The sequence below is a fragment of the Phalacrocorax aristotelis genome, chromosome 3 (genome assembly GCF_949628215.1).
Source record: "Phalacrocorax aristotelis chromosome 3, bGulAri2.1, whole genome shotgun sequence".
Lineage (NCBI taxonomy): Eukaryota > Metazoa > Chordata > Aves > Suliformes > Phalacrocoracidae > Phalacrocorax > Phalacrocorax aristotelis.
Genome location: NC_134278.1, coordinates 124,733,138 through 124,747,556, shown reverse-complemented (window position 1 = coordinate 124,747,556; position 14,419 = coordinate 124,733,138). Strand labels below are relative to the sequence as shown.

Sequence of the window (14,419 nt, the reverse complement as noted above, 5' to 3'; positions counted from 1 at the left end):
CCCCCTGAAAGACTTGTGTGGCCAGCATAGCACATATGGCTGTTACGCGGACGACATTCTAATCTAATGGAACATCCTCAAAACGATCTACTGAGCAGGCATACTGGAGTGTAATGCATTTAACACACCTATTCTGAAACTGCAAAGAAAAGGAAAAAAAGTTGCCTTTAAGTTGCCTCTTTTAATGCAAATAAACCCACTTTGAATTCTGAGAAAAAGCAATGTAATGACAAAACAACATGCGGAAGGGGATAAGATTACTTTTGAAGATGCGTAATTCTGCATTTTTAGTAAAGCAAACAATCCTATGATTTTTTTTTCCTCATGGTAAACACAGTTAAATGTTAAGAATACCACTTGAACTTTCTAAAGACACATTTATATGAATGACGAAATAGTATCTAGTTACCAGGATTGGAATAATTTGAGCTTTTTGAGGAATTTTTATAAGGTAGCAAATAAACTAAGGACACCTCATGCATATATGTAACTGTGCTATACTAATTTTAAAAGGCTATACCAGTTGGGTTTTTCTGAAATTTAATTTAGTTCCTATCTTCCTTTGGTGGGCAAGTAGTAGCACTAAAAAAAAGACATATAAACAAACTGATGTACAATTTCTATTCAGACAACATCTTATGAATATAAGACAGAGAGGGATGCTTTTAAAGCAACCTTGCCCATACTTTAGTGTTAAAAAGAGTTCTCAAAGCAGCCCCAAAATGGTTATTCCTCTAAATTCTACAAGCTACTGCTGCAGTGGCCTAAACAGTCTTAAGAAACAACTTCTGGAAAGTTACTGCTTCAGATCTACCAGTCCCTTCACAATTTTTTTGACCAAATCATAATGATTTTGGGAATACAATTACTAAAAATGCAAGTAATTAGATAATTCTCGGCAAGTCAACAAGTGCTAGGACAACAAGAGAGAACTCTGCTGGTTAAGATGTGTGCCAATTCTGAAAATAGCAGTAAATGGCAACTATCTCTTGAAGTAGAGCTTTCACTCAGATCTGAAAAGTCATCATTGTCTGTAAAGATGATTTCAGCCTCATTCCACTCACCCTCCTGACAAAGATTACTCTAATCATCCACTGCCAGAGTCACTTCTCTCTCAAAGTGCATTACACAGGCAGCAGATGTGCTACTTTTACTGATTCTGCAAGGTCAACATGCTTTTGTCTACTTTTATTTACAAAATATGGTTTTCAGTTTCAACTCTTGGGTCTCCTCTTCCTATTTCTCAAGTTCAGGATTTTTGACAGACATCTACTTTGATTTAGCTACTGCAATTCCATGACACCTTCAAAATTTATTTTGCATGGACTCCTATCTTACTCTTCCTGCTGAACTGCTAACCTCACGCTTTCTCAGAAGCATAAACATGTACATGCAGCATAGTTCTAACACCACACTAACACTTTTTTTTCTTAGAAGCTCTCATATCTGAGACACTTCTATATTAATTATGAAACACTATCTATAACGTTAATTCTTGTCTTCCTACCTTATGTTTCACCCCATCCTAAACTGGTCTCTCCTTTACTCATGCTTTGATGCTTCTCCAACAAGAAAATAGATACAATTTCTGCAACACTTATCTGGAAGGTCTTATCTAAGCTTACAGCTCTATTCCTTTGTAAAAGGACTATGACTAGGGAAAGCTAGTCTTTCCCTAGTTTTTCAACATCACTACATGAATAACCACCCTTAAAATCTCAAAACAGCTAAGTCTTGCAAAGGTTCCTTCAAGACCTGGTCTTCATCTTCCCATGTCCCAGTTACCTGCCAAGGAGAGGAATACGTAGCTTCTCAAGAACCAATAAATTTCCCTTAAGACTACCAGCACACAGACAGAATACATTATCATTCTGCACTTGACCAGTTTTCCCCAAGACAGATTATTCTACTGGTACATAGCACCAAAGAGTAAACCCATGTACATAAAGCCTTTAAAAGTATTTAAAGGGTGGGGTGGGGGGGAGAAGTTGTATTTGCTTGCAGGCATATGGATGCATCATAAAAAGTCTGAAATGTTACATTAGAAAATAAGGAAAAACAAACAGGAAAAGATTGTTTACAAAAACAATCCATCTTGGTTTTCATAGCAGCTAAGTGTGAGAGTGGGGAAAAATAATTATGGCAACCTGCGTTTTTAAAAGCATTTTTTAAGGAAGTATGATAGCATACTTTGCTTCAGAATATTTAACAAAAGTGTATTAAATATCTAAGCAGCAGTTACTAATTATAGAGCAATTAACTAGATCTTTATTGGGTCCCAGTTTCACATTGTGATGGGTACAATTTTTTATAGAAAGCCAAATGAAGAACTTTGGGGTTTGGGGGGCTTTTATATAAACTTTGAATACCTAAGCATCTCCAAAAAATCTCTCTCACCATGCTTAAGACGTGTCCTGGTCACTATTTTTAAGTCATGAGTTTTATTCAAATACATAACTATTTCTCTTACCTACAGTGTACCAACTTGCATCTGTTAATTTGTTGATAACTGCTTCCTGGTAAGTTCCATCCGGATTCTTCACTTCCACAACAGTTCCTACCTAAAATACAAAAGCCACTTAGCACTGGAGAGCTTCTAGAACAGGCAATGAAGTTAATACTTTTGTATTTAGCAAACATAGTTAATTTCTAACCTATTTCTATGTTAAATATACCACACTCTTCCAGTTTCCTTGAATATATTTGTATCCCTCAAAACTTCTGTCGTTCATTCCTCTAAAATAAGCCAACTAACTGAGCTGATTATTTCCTGCCAGCAGGTGGGGAACAAGAACCAGTTTGAGTGATGTCATTCTCTTGTGTAAGAGCTTGCCCGTCAAATCCTCCAGCTGAGTTTTCCAAAGCAACAGTGACTAAAAATCAGAGCCAGCCAAACTTCTTAGCTTTAAGGCCAAAAAGAACAAAGAGGCTTGCATCAGCCTGTATGCTGTATCCCTTTTAACTACAAAGGAAGAAGTTAAAATGAAGAGTATACTAACTCTAGCTTTGCAGCATTACCTTATATGCCTCATGATCCCACGTGGCCTGCGTAATAAATTGAACCTTTTACCTTCACCCCATACTGCATACACACATTTATGTCAATACTGAAAAAGAATGCTTTTCAAAGCATTAGCGAAATAGTAAACAAATTTATTACCTTTAAGGGACCTTTTATGTGGTCATCCTGCACTTCCACTGTTGAAGAATCATGTCTAAAAGTTACCTAAAAAATATAATTCAACTGACAATCACTTGATACAATTGAGCAGCAGAAGCACATGCAGATGTCAATAGCCCTTCTTAGTCCCATTTTACAGTCAGCCACCATAATAATTCTGCTTGCTGAAAACTGTGCTTCATTCATATATTTTAGAAAAATGAAGAGATAATTTCTTGGTCACCAAAACTTCTAAAGTATTTTTCAATCTTTCACAATAGAACCATTACATCTAAAGGAAGTGACAAACAAGTTTACCAACAATGTTTAATGGCCCCAAACGATCTCTGTTCTCTTAATGATTTGAACTGTACTCTTCTAGTACCACACCAAGAAAGGAGACACTTCATGAGTTCTGAGCTTAAACATTTTTCAAGAAACATTTATATTTCAATGCTCTGAAATCAAACAGTTTTAGCACCTGTATCTCACCCCATATCATGGGGGATTTTGCTTTTGCTGATTGAAGTTCATTTCCCTTGCTCACAGTTGAAAGATTCACACACAAAAAATAAAGGACGCTGCTGTCAACTAAGCAAAGTGAACAACCCAAATAGCCTTTCACTTACTGTCAGCCTAGCCTACATGGTTCTAGTTAACTGGAAGTAAATGTAGAGATGGCTAACTCTTCTGTCTTTCAAAACCAGAGTAAGTAAATCCTGTAAGTATTTCCAAGATACTTTCACACGTCATTGGCTATGTCTTTAATCCTACACATGCTGTCCACAGAAAAAACATGGTCTGGAAATTCAAACTTATGATTAAGTTATCAGTATCAGATGCTACATATATCCACCATTCATTTCACTCAAAATTAACCTGGTCACACTGGAAGTCACAGTGATCCTCCCAGCAGTTACACCTGAAGTTTTAATTCCACTCTGGTTTTAAAATTCAGGGAAACTGAGAAAATTCTGTCATTACATTTTATGTACATATGTACATTTTATTAACACACACAAATGATGTTCTAATGTTCACCAGAACACACTTGCCTGGTGTAAGTGGTTTATTTAGTGTTCACAATAAGTAAGAATGTAACAAGATATTCAGCCATGTAACAGTAACTCTCAACTACAGCAATCCTCTATTAAATCTGAGGACTTGGTTCACAACTGTACCCAAGGTTATGCTCTCAATATTGTTGAGAGCTTCTCTGCAGCACACAGCAATAGCAAAATTTCTTGCAGAACAACAGCATTCTCTAACACAAATTGTTCTACTTAACCTCCTCAGGAGGAGAGTTTAAAGAGTTCTGTAAAGGTTGAAAGGAGTGAACAGCTGAGAGTAACGCCTACAACCAGGACTAAGGAAAGCCTACCTTGGCTGGCTGGCAAGAAAACAAATACACTAAAATGCTTTACTGCCTTCCAGGTGCTACTTCATGAAACAGTCATCTTGTCCATTTTCTGTCAGAACCATGGAAATACATATTGCTGTGAGAGTACGCTCCTTTTAGAGCTGCATCACCTCACCTACTAATGGCAAATACTTTCTGTCCACCAGACAGACAAAATCATATTTTGTAACCTGAAAGCCAGACAAAGGATTCAGGCTAGGAAGTGATTAGCAAAGAAAGACCACTCTTCTGGACTTCAGCCTGACAGATACAGGTACTTATTCCTCTCTTTTGGGGGGTTTACCTAGAAATCAAAAGTTCAGTTCAGATGCAAAGTAATCTGAAACCTGTGGTCACTATTGGCTCATATGAAATATCCACTATATCAAAACTGATTTAGAGACATCTGTTTTTAATTACTTTCTGTAATTATCTTAAATGTATTTTACAGCAAAAAGGCACTCTCTCCAAAACCACGAGCCAGCCACAATGTACTAAGATGAAAGGTAAACAAAGCAAATTGCTATTGTGTATTCCAGAACGGTTTTTCTTTTTAAAGATGCCTTGGGGCTTTGACTCTCTCTGAGAAGATTTTTTGATACCAACAGTTTTTGCTTCTTGAGATATTCCTACCTACCCAAAAAAATACTGGTTAGTAACAGAAATATTCACATTCCAAACTAAGTGTGACACCACTGGCCTTTCTTGAAGCTCAGAAAAGTGATGTCAGTATTTGTTAGTGTGGGTTTGAATTCCCATAGTATTTGTCAGTGTGGATCCTTTCTGTCTCAGGCAAAAGATTGAGACATTCAGGACATCATCAACCTGTTTAGATTCAGTTTGAATTTCCCTTTTCTTCACCATCCTGAAAAGACAGTCCTGGTAGGCTCTACACAGCAGATGCTGCACTCGTTTCTGTTTAATGAAGACCTACACAGAAAACAGTTTCTTCTGAAACTTCTGTGGAGGGTGCCCAAATGCCAGTGGGTGCTAATTGTTTTAGGGGACACTGTCAAAATAAACTGGCTTAAATAGCTCTCTAAAAAAAGCTGTAACAGACCTATGAAGTGGCCTACCACTCTTCTAACACTGAAAGTCTTGTCCTTCAGTCAAGCTTGCACTGCCTTCAACACTTGTCACAACTCCAAGCAAATCTTAAGTTTTACTGCTTTCCATGACAAAGTGTAATGCAGTTACATTGTTAATGTAAAATTCTGTACCATGTACAGAACCTGCCAAAGACTGCTGAACTGTGGAGGACAGTACCTATTGATACTGAAATGATAAATACATAGCACTTGCAATGGAGAAGTTATTTTGACAGTATCCCTCAAAATATTCTACATAGCAGAATTCAACTGAAGAAGAAAGGTAAAAGGAGATGTGATTAAATGTATTCTACCTGCCTGAAGATGACATACTCCATATTGAAAAAATTTTGTTGCCATCCTCCTTTCTCAAGAGAGCATCTAGGTATAAAGCTTAAACGAAATCTTCAAAATAAAAATGTTGTTATGAAGTTAATCTATTTTCCTTTTCCTCTGGTAGTTCTAGGAGATGAGGGCGTAAAATACATTACAACCAGAAGAAACTGTTAAACAAGTGGAAAATAAATGCAGCAGATAGACCACCAAAATTCCAGATAAAGTACACCTGATAATAAGAATCTTGGTAAGAGCCAATACTGTGGAAAGTCTGCATGTGCCAGGAAGAGCTGAGAAGGTTTTTAGTGAAAATCAAGGCATCACTGTTAAGTTTAAGAAATATATGTTCCTGGGTGGAGGAAAGACAATGCAAACTGATACATGTTACTGCACTCAGGCACACACACACAAAAAAAGAACCTCAGCCAGAGATTGCGTTACTCTACAGAACAACAGTACTGGGGCTTAACTGCCCTCAGCTATACAGGAACAGCGAAGACACACATATACACACACAAACTTGAATCCACAGGGCTTTAGGCACAGCCTCCCCAGACAACTTGCAGTAAAAATTCTATTCCACTTCGAGACCTTTCTGCAAAACACTGCAGTGCCAAACTGCAAGTAATAAACTCAAAATATTTACCAATGAAAAACAAACTTATGTGCAAGTGGCCATCTAAGAAGGTATGCTGAAAGCCCTCTGAAGAGCTGAAAGGAATTAAGATTTCACTGATCTAGGCACAACACAATTCCTGTACTTAAATACTGATATTTAGCAGCGGAAATACCAATACTTAGTCACTTAAACTCAATGGTGCTGTAAAGCATAGACCAGCTGATGCTATTAAGAGTTATGACTAATGAAATTAAAAGACCACTAATTTGCTCTAAAGGCTTTTTAAAGATGTCAGATTTAAGACTAGCATCTTCTCATTACAATTACCATTATTATCAAATAAGTGACACTAGTCCATCCCCCCAGTAGCTTTGGCGATAGACTGCTCCCTCCCTCATACATGCTATAGGCAAACATTGGCCACAGCATGAGGGCAGATTCAAGCAGTGCATGACAGTATTACGGAGGCTCTTCTCTAACACGTTATCGCCACTCACAATCCACACGTTATCACTTAAATTTCAGTAGATATAAGAAAAACATTCTGCCACTATAACTCTGTTGCAGAGCAACAATCTAATTTATTTTTCGTAAGTGCTTTTGATCCTTGCTGTTATGTTTCTGTATGAGGTTAAGAGGTAGAGCAGAAAAATAGTACCTGCTCTCAGATTAGAAGCTTTTAGGGCAACATTATCCAAACAGAAATATAAGGCTATTTTGCAGTGTAGACTTACTATAAAATAAAAACAAGCCCAAACATTGTTCTCTTTATTTCTAGAAATGGTACTTTAAATTTCCAAGGGATGTTAAAATGTATCTCTCGTAGTCCCTCTCCACAATTTTTATTTGTACTGCATGTGGCTTATATTGATTCATTCAGTCATTAACTAGTCATCATAAAGATTAGGTGAGATCCCCTGCTTGCTATTCTGTAGAACTCAATATGCCAAGTCTTTGTTAGAAGACAGCAGGGTTTCATCTTGTTCCTGAACCATTACCTAGCTGCTACTGCTAAATGGCAGTGACCTGTACTCCTGAAGTAAAAGAAATCGTATTAAACCTACTTTAAGGAGTTTTAGCTATTTTCTCATAACATTCTCCCATACATGAGCTTACATTTGTTTTATCTTGATCAATTACTTTAAGGTCAGCCTATGGCATTGAAGGCCACAAATACTAGATGCAAGCAGATGACAAAGCAGTGAAAGAGACAGGGCATATTTAATTGCATAGGGGGTGGTGGGAGCCCCTCCCCTGCCAACAAAAATAAGCTTACTGTTATTTCAAAGACTGCACTGCCAGCCTCCAAGGAAAGGACAGCCTCTTAGCTGTCTTGAGACTATAAAGAAGTTTCACATTGTGCTATTCTGAACATTGTGACTTCTTTTTCCCCCAAAAAAGTATTCAGGAAAACCACATACCTTGACTTTGACAAGTCTTTTTGCTGTCTTGATCTTGGCTTCACAGAAGGCTCCTCTGTACTTTGCACTCACATCAGTGCCCACTGTGAGATAGGGAGGCTCATCAATGGCCTGGAACAGAAAGAAAAACAACTGGTTTTTAATTACTGGCCACTGGCAATATAGCTGTCAAGGTTCTTGCTAGTTTTTGTGGACAGGGCATTACAAAACAGCCCAATAAAACTTGACAGCATATGTATATCACAGCAGCAGAAACACTGAATACAACACTAAACTCATACAATGACTACTATAAATATAATAAACTGATACCACAGTTGTCTGCAACAAGTACCACATAAGCCTCCAACCTCTGCACCATCTGAAGACACAGCAGACAACCAGTTCTGCTGCAATGGTTAAGGCCAGCCAAGTGTTCTATTTCTCCTTCAACTGCCTCACGATCTGAGTCTCATGAATACACTGGTGTTTAGTTCTCTCAAATAATTGAGGTTCATTTTTCATTAGTCAGTAGAACAAGAGACTTTGCTTTTTCACTTTTGAATAAAGTAAATTATACAGGTGGGCGCTCACCAGGAGAGCAAGGCGAGGGACAGATTACAGTAGGAGGATAACTGTAGGATAAACACACAACGATGGTGAAGGGCCCAGGCAAAAGAGAAGGTTCTGTAACAAGCCACAGAACAGGTTACACCCAAACAAGGAAACAAGTAATAGAAGGGAAATAAGTTATTCTGAGGGTAGGAGGAGAACATGGGTCCAACTAGCATGCAAAGTGAGCTCATGACGGCTCTGCTCCTTCCAAGGAGGTCCATCTTCTCTCACACAGGCTCTCCTAGTGTAATCTGGGGGAGGAGATTCTAGATAACTGAACCACCCCACTATCATTTAATGGGTCAGAAGAGAGAAAGCAGAGGGTGACAAGCAACAGCAGTAAGGTACACTCCCAAAAGCTGCAAGCCTCCATACAGCCCCAAACAAGCTGGGAAGAAAGATCTACGCCCTTGTGTCTAAGCCCATGTCATGTTTCTGCACCCCTACAGATTCAAACACAGCTTACAAAAGGAAACTCTGGCACATCCAGGCTCTCTGTGGGAAGAATATAGAGATAATCTCCTTTGCAGGTCTCAGAGCTACAATTTGATACTGAGGTGCTTGCACTCAGCATCAGGTAATTCCCAGTGGCTGTTTCTAGCTCCAATGCATCAGCAGTACAGACGTGCAAGTGTGTAGCTGAATGCTTCAATGCATGATTTTTCAGAAATGTATGTTTTGCAAAACTTGAAATTGAGCAACACGAGATGCCTTAGTGTTATCTCCCAATGAATTATTTTTCACCTTGACTGTTCAAGCCAACCTCTCATTTTCAGGTAATAGGGTATGTTTCAGAGTACTAGAAAACTGTTACCAATCCGCATTTGTTAAAGATCATCAGAAACACAACTGCTCTAATGAATCCCTCCCTCTTTCTCCCTCTGCACGTAAGGTGCGTGACTGCATGCAGAGTAGTAGGATATACTCCTCTGGTGGTAGTATATCCATGAACACATATCCATTCCTATTCCAATAAAACCCAACTGAGATTAACGAGGTATCTGTTAAGAGCACTGGGATTCTGAAATACATTCCCTCCTTGCTTTTTTAACAGTGTAAATGTACTTGCCTTCAAAGTAGGCTGCAATGCTTTTCTCTTACTCCACTTGGAAGGATGCCGGAACAGGGACTCAGGTGGTGATAAACTTGGTTTTGCTTAGTACTCTCAGTAGAGTGTACTAAATAGTGGCTGCTTCACACAACATAAATCTGAAGAGGGGAAAGCAACTCTTGCAAAGTCAGTGAGGCTCTAAAAGGGGATCATCCTTCCTGCTTTCCCCTGCTCTTTAGTGAAGAAACTCTTTCAGCACTACAATGTTGATAGTCTTTCATGTCAGTTATCTTCCAAACTTAAAAGGAAGGAAGGCATGGAGTATTGAGATTACTTTAACAAGACAGACAGATCCCAGATGGGTCCACACAGATGCACATAGCTAGAATTCTCCTATAAACAAACACTTCAAGAGCTGTTTGTGTCAGTATCAGTCTATACCTCCTTATACAGCCAAACAAATTATCTCAAAGACCAACTCATAACCTTAAGCTGCACGTTAAGAAAATAAAGAACACTTTTTCCTTCAATACTACTGAACATTAGCTTTTTTTAAAAAAAAAAAAAAAAAAAAAAAAAAAAAAAAAAAAAGGTCTACAATACTGGAAACCAAGACAATCCGAAGCTCTGGTCTTTGACTGTTTGGAAGTTTATGGCAGAGGAACAGGCAAGTCAACAATCAAACTTTAAAACAGGATTGTAAGTTCTTATTTGGTATATAATCACCAATATTAGTGATTATCATTACTCTGGCTTATTTTTAAAAGCTTCTTCCAAAAAGAATATTCATTTGAAGAACAAACATCTGTAAGAATTGATTTCTGTTACCACCACACAAGTTAACTTCAATCCCTAGCCCAAGTCTCCTCAAGTTCCTTTTACAATAGAGCTAACTCATTTCACTGGAATTAATTTCAAAGAATAGCAAGCATATGGACCATTTGCTTACCACTGTAGGTATGTTTACTAAAAATACAGTACTGGAGTGGCTTTTGAGAGGAAAATTTATACTGATGAAATGCATTTCTTTAATTACCACTATGAATCATTATACATTTTAAAATAACTGTGTGAAATCTTCAAGGGGTGCATATAGGAAAATTTTCTGCAATTTCATTATTCCATTGAAACACAAATTTATGTGGGCTTTTTTCCCAAATCACTTAAGTGAAATTTTCAAAATACTTCCCTCATTCTGACTGATAGTATCAGCTGACAGTGATAAGGTAAAACAGCTAGCAAGATGTGATGCATCATATAGAATGCAAACCAGAAAAGTAAACAGTAAGGATCAAAGTCTGCCATTAATTTCAGATAATCCTTTCCACAACTCTGTAATTTTCACCAACTCTGAATGAATCACCTGCTTTCATGCAGGTTGTATTCAATTCCACCAAAATTAGATAGGGATTTAAAAGGAGTATACAGCTATTTTTACCTTTGTTATCCCCTCTCTGCTTTGTGCTCATGTCATTTAATAGATGTCCTTACACTCACAGTGAATGTACCTTTGCCTATTTAATTTTGACATGCTTTGGCAGGATTTGTTTTTATTCTTCCTTTGCTTTTCAGTGCAGGTTACCAGGAAAAAAATAGTATGTTAAAATACAGCTAAAATCTGAGAACATGATTCAGTAATCTTGGAAAAAGGTATTACAAGCATATTGAAATAATCTTAACAAGAAGCACTGCAACCGTTTTTAAGGGGAACGGGGAGACACAGCAGACTACCCTACAATAACAAGTTCTAAGCTTCTTAAAATTATTAAAGGCTTCATTCTGAGACAACTCTACTAGTCTTCTACATTGCTGTCTCCAAATCTCTGGGCTGCGGTCTCAGCCCGCATTTTATTTTAAAACACCAGGTAATCTGAATTTGCATTTACATTTTATATCTGAACATAATGTCTTGCACTGTGTAAGTTTGTAGGTAAGAATCATCTCTTCAGTAGCATATCATAAAACCATCAATAAACTTTTGTTCAACAGGAAAACTGAAAAGTATGCCCAGCACATGCCATCATTCATTTATAATATAATGAACTTCTTTAATTCAGAGCAGCTTCAATGTACACCCCGGTTTTCCCCTCACAACCCTTCTAAGGCTCTGTACTCTCTTGAAACATCTTTCAGTTCACACAGGAAGAAGAAAGGGAAAAGTGAAGCTCTAGGTTTGTTGGTTTTGTTCAATTTTTTTTTTTTTTTCACTCTTGGTAGAAGACTGGTATTTAAGATCCTCATCAAAACCACCCACCAACCAGGCACTCACATGAGGAATCACTGTTTTGTTTGCATGAATGACTGAGGCCGAGCTAGCATAAGGGGAGCAGGCTCTGCTGGGTGACAACGGGAGATGGACGTCCTTCTCCAAATAGAAACCAGCAGAGGACTGCATCCGAGGCCTGGCTCCCCCGGGAGAGAGTGGCCGCAGCCAGGCCAGGGGCACAGAAGGGCTGTTTTGGAAAGACCCCGGGGCGAGACCTTCCCCAGCGTTCGCAGAAGTTGGATGTCGACTACTGAAAACTGAACGTTACCAGCGGTATGAGCCGCTGCCCAACGGACTGCAGGCAGCCGGTTCGGTGGTCTAGCTTCGATACGGCTGCCCGAGGGAAACAGAGCGCGGGCGGTTCCGCTTGGCTCGCTAGGGAGGACGGGGGGAGCGCAGGGGCGCGGGCGGGCACCGGCGCCTCCCCGGGGGCCAGCGCCGCGGCGCAGGTGGCGGCCCGACCCGGCACCCCCCCCGCGGCGAGCCCTGCCGCTTTAAGAGGAGGGGCCCGAGCCGGGAAGCTGCCAGAAGTTTCTGGCCGGGCGCTGCAGCCCGCCCGCCGGCGCCCGGGGCTCCGGCAGATTAAGCGCGGATTGCCGTTAAACTAAATCCGTCCCCTTAAGGCGATTGCCCAGTAAAGCCGCACGCAGGGCTTCCCGGGCACCGGCAGGGCCGGCTCGCGGGGCGCCGGCGGTCGGTCCTGCGGCCCGGGCGCACCCCTCCGGCACAGCCCGACATGCCTATCCGGTCCCGTGCCCTACATCAACAGCCAAAAAACCACTTTCGTCATTTCTGGCGTTCTCGTGGGTGAGCAAAGGGGGGGGCGGGGGGGTAAAAAGGGACGGGCTGCCTGCAGTTCCGTACTTTCCGTTACGAAATCCAAACTAAGGGGCGACCGCTGTACTACTACTGCTCAGTTTTGGTTTATTAATGGAAGTAGGGTGAATGGTTTATTTGCTCTCTCAATTCACAACTGCTAGGCACGGACAGGATCGTCTATAGGCAGCACGGGCTGCCGCAGCCGAAAAGCTGGTTTACCACTTAAATCCGGAGCAGTCTCTAGGTGACCAGTCAGCAATTTCCACCAATTCAGTGGCTGAATTTTCTTTGGCAGGCAAAGCGGGCTGCTGGAAGGGTTCCGCGCCAGCCTCCGAGCTGATTATACTTGGAAGGACTGATAAATGGCTAGATGCCCGCATCATAAAACAACCTGCACATCTTCTGAATTTGGACATTCACATCGGATTTAATAGTTCTGGTCTTCCAAGCGTGAGGGAGGAAACACACGGACCCCTCCAGAGCACTTTGGAACAAACATTTTAACATTGCTATCTAAAATGCATCATGCTTTTACATACCTTCTAAGGCTGGTAGAGGTCGTTTTTTCGGTTTCTCTAGACATTTAGATGTTTTCCATCTACGTGGGATGAAATCATCCTCGCACCTTCACTTTCACAACTGTGCTGCATTCGAATTCCTTTGTAAAGTCTGTCATGCTGTACAGCAGCTGATAAAATTGTTTTACGTTGTCCTTTGCCTATAAGCACCTCTAATACAGTCTGTGTGAATATATTATTTCTATCTCCTAATCTGTATTCCTCTGCACCACACACAGGATGTTCCAAGTAAACCACATGAAAACAAGATTAAGCATTCAATCTAGAAACAGAGTAGACACGCTTAGTAGGAAAGCCTGCAGAACTGCTTTCAGATTAATATGCAAAGAGAAAACTGGGTCTGTACCTTCCCTTTGTCTTTCATATATACAAATATTGAAAAGCCAGGGTTTCAGCTTGTATTAAACATTCAAAATTCAGCGTTTATCTACACAACTCTTGAGTCAAGAAACTAGTGAAACATTTTCATGGAGCCTAAAAAAAACCCCAACAATCCCACCACTACTCAAAAGAAAGGACTGGTTTTAGGTTTTAGTTTCTAAATGGAAATTTAACATTGTTTATTTTCAATAACCAAGGTTCAGAAAAAGCTTGTGAAAGATTCAAGACCCTCCTCTCCCCACACATACACCCTGCCAGGCATCCAAATTTAGTTTAAAAAAGAAGCATCATAAGGCTCAACATCTAATTTTTTCCTCATCCATATTAAGCAAGAGGAACAGCAGCAATACTTTTTTTTCTCCCATCCACAGTATTTTGAAGTTATCTTTCCAAAGGAAGTGTTTTCTCATGGTTTGCACATCTTCCATAATTGAGGATGGAAGCACCCGGTTTGCAAGTGGAACTATCACACAAATACTCAACTATTTCAATTACAGTCATCCTCCCCACTAATTTGTGGGACTGACAAAAACCACCAATAATACCCACTACTTTAACCCAAAACCCAGCCAGATCCTTAAGTCTTCTAATGAAGGGCAAAAGTTTCAGGTAGCTGGTAACTTCAAACTCCCACTCCACCCTGCAGAATTAGCAGCCACCCCAAAGTCATTCAACAGGTTTTCAGAAACTTTTGGGGCAATGAAGGC

At 39.9% G+C, this 14,419-nt stretch overlaps 1 protein-coding gene across 4 annotated transcripts in view; it reads right to left on the bottom strand.

Annotated features, from left to right (window-relative positions):
- The window catches only part of ARID4B (AT-rich interaction domain 4B), a 91,638-nt gene that overhangs the window by 52,369 nt on the left and 24,850 nt on the right, over positions 1–14,419 (bottom strand). For all 4 annotated transcript variants that reach the window (XM_075089448.1, XM_075089451.1, XM_075089452.1 and 1 more), the window contains exons 3-5: positions 8,024–8,134; positions 3,161–3,226; positions 2,471–2,561 (exon numbers count right to left, since the gene is read on the bottom strand). In XM_075089448.1, the coding sequence (XP_074945549.1) occupies positions 2,471–2,561; positions 3,161–3,226; positions 8,024–8,134 (268 nt within the window). The remainder of the gene's footprint in view (positions 1–2,470; positions 2,562–3,160; positions 3,227–8,023; positions 8,135–14,419) is intronic.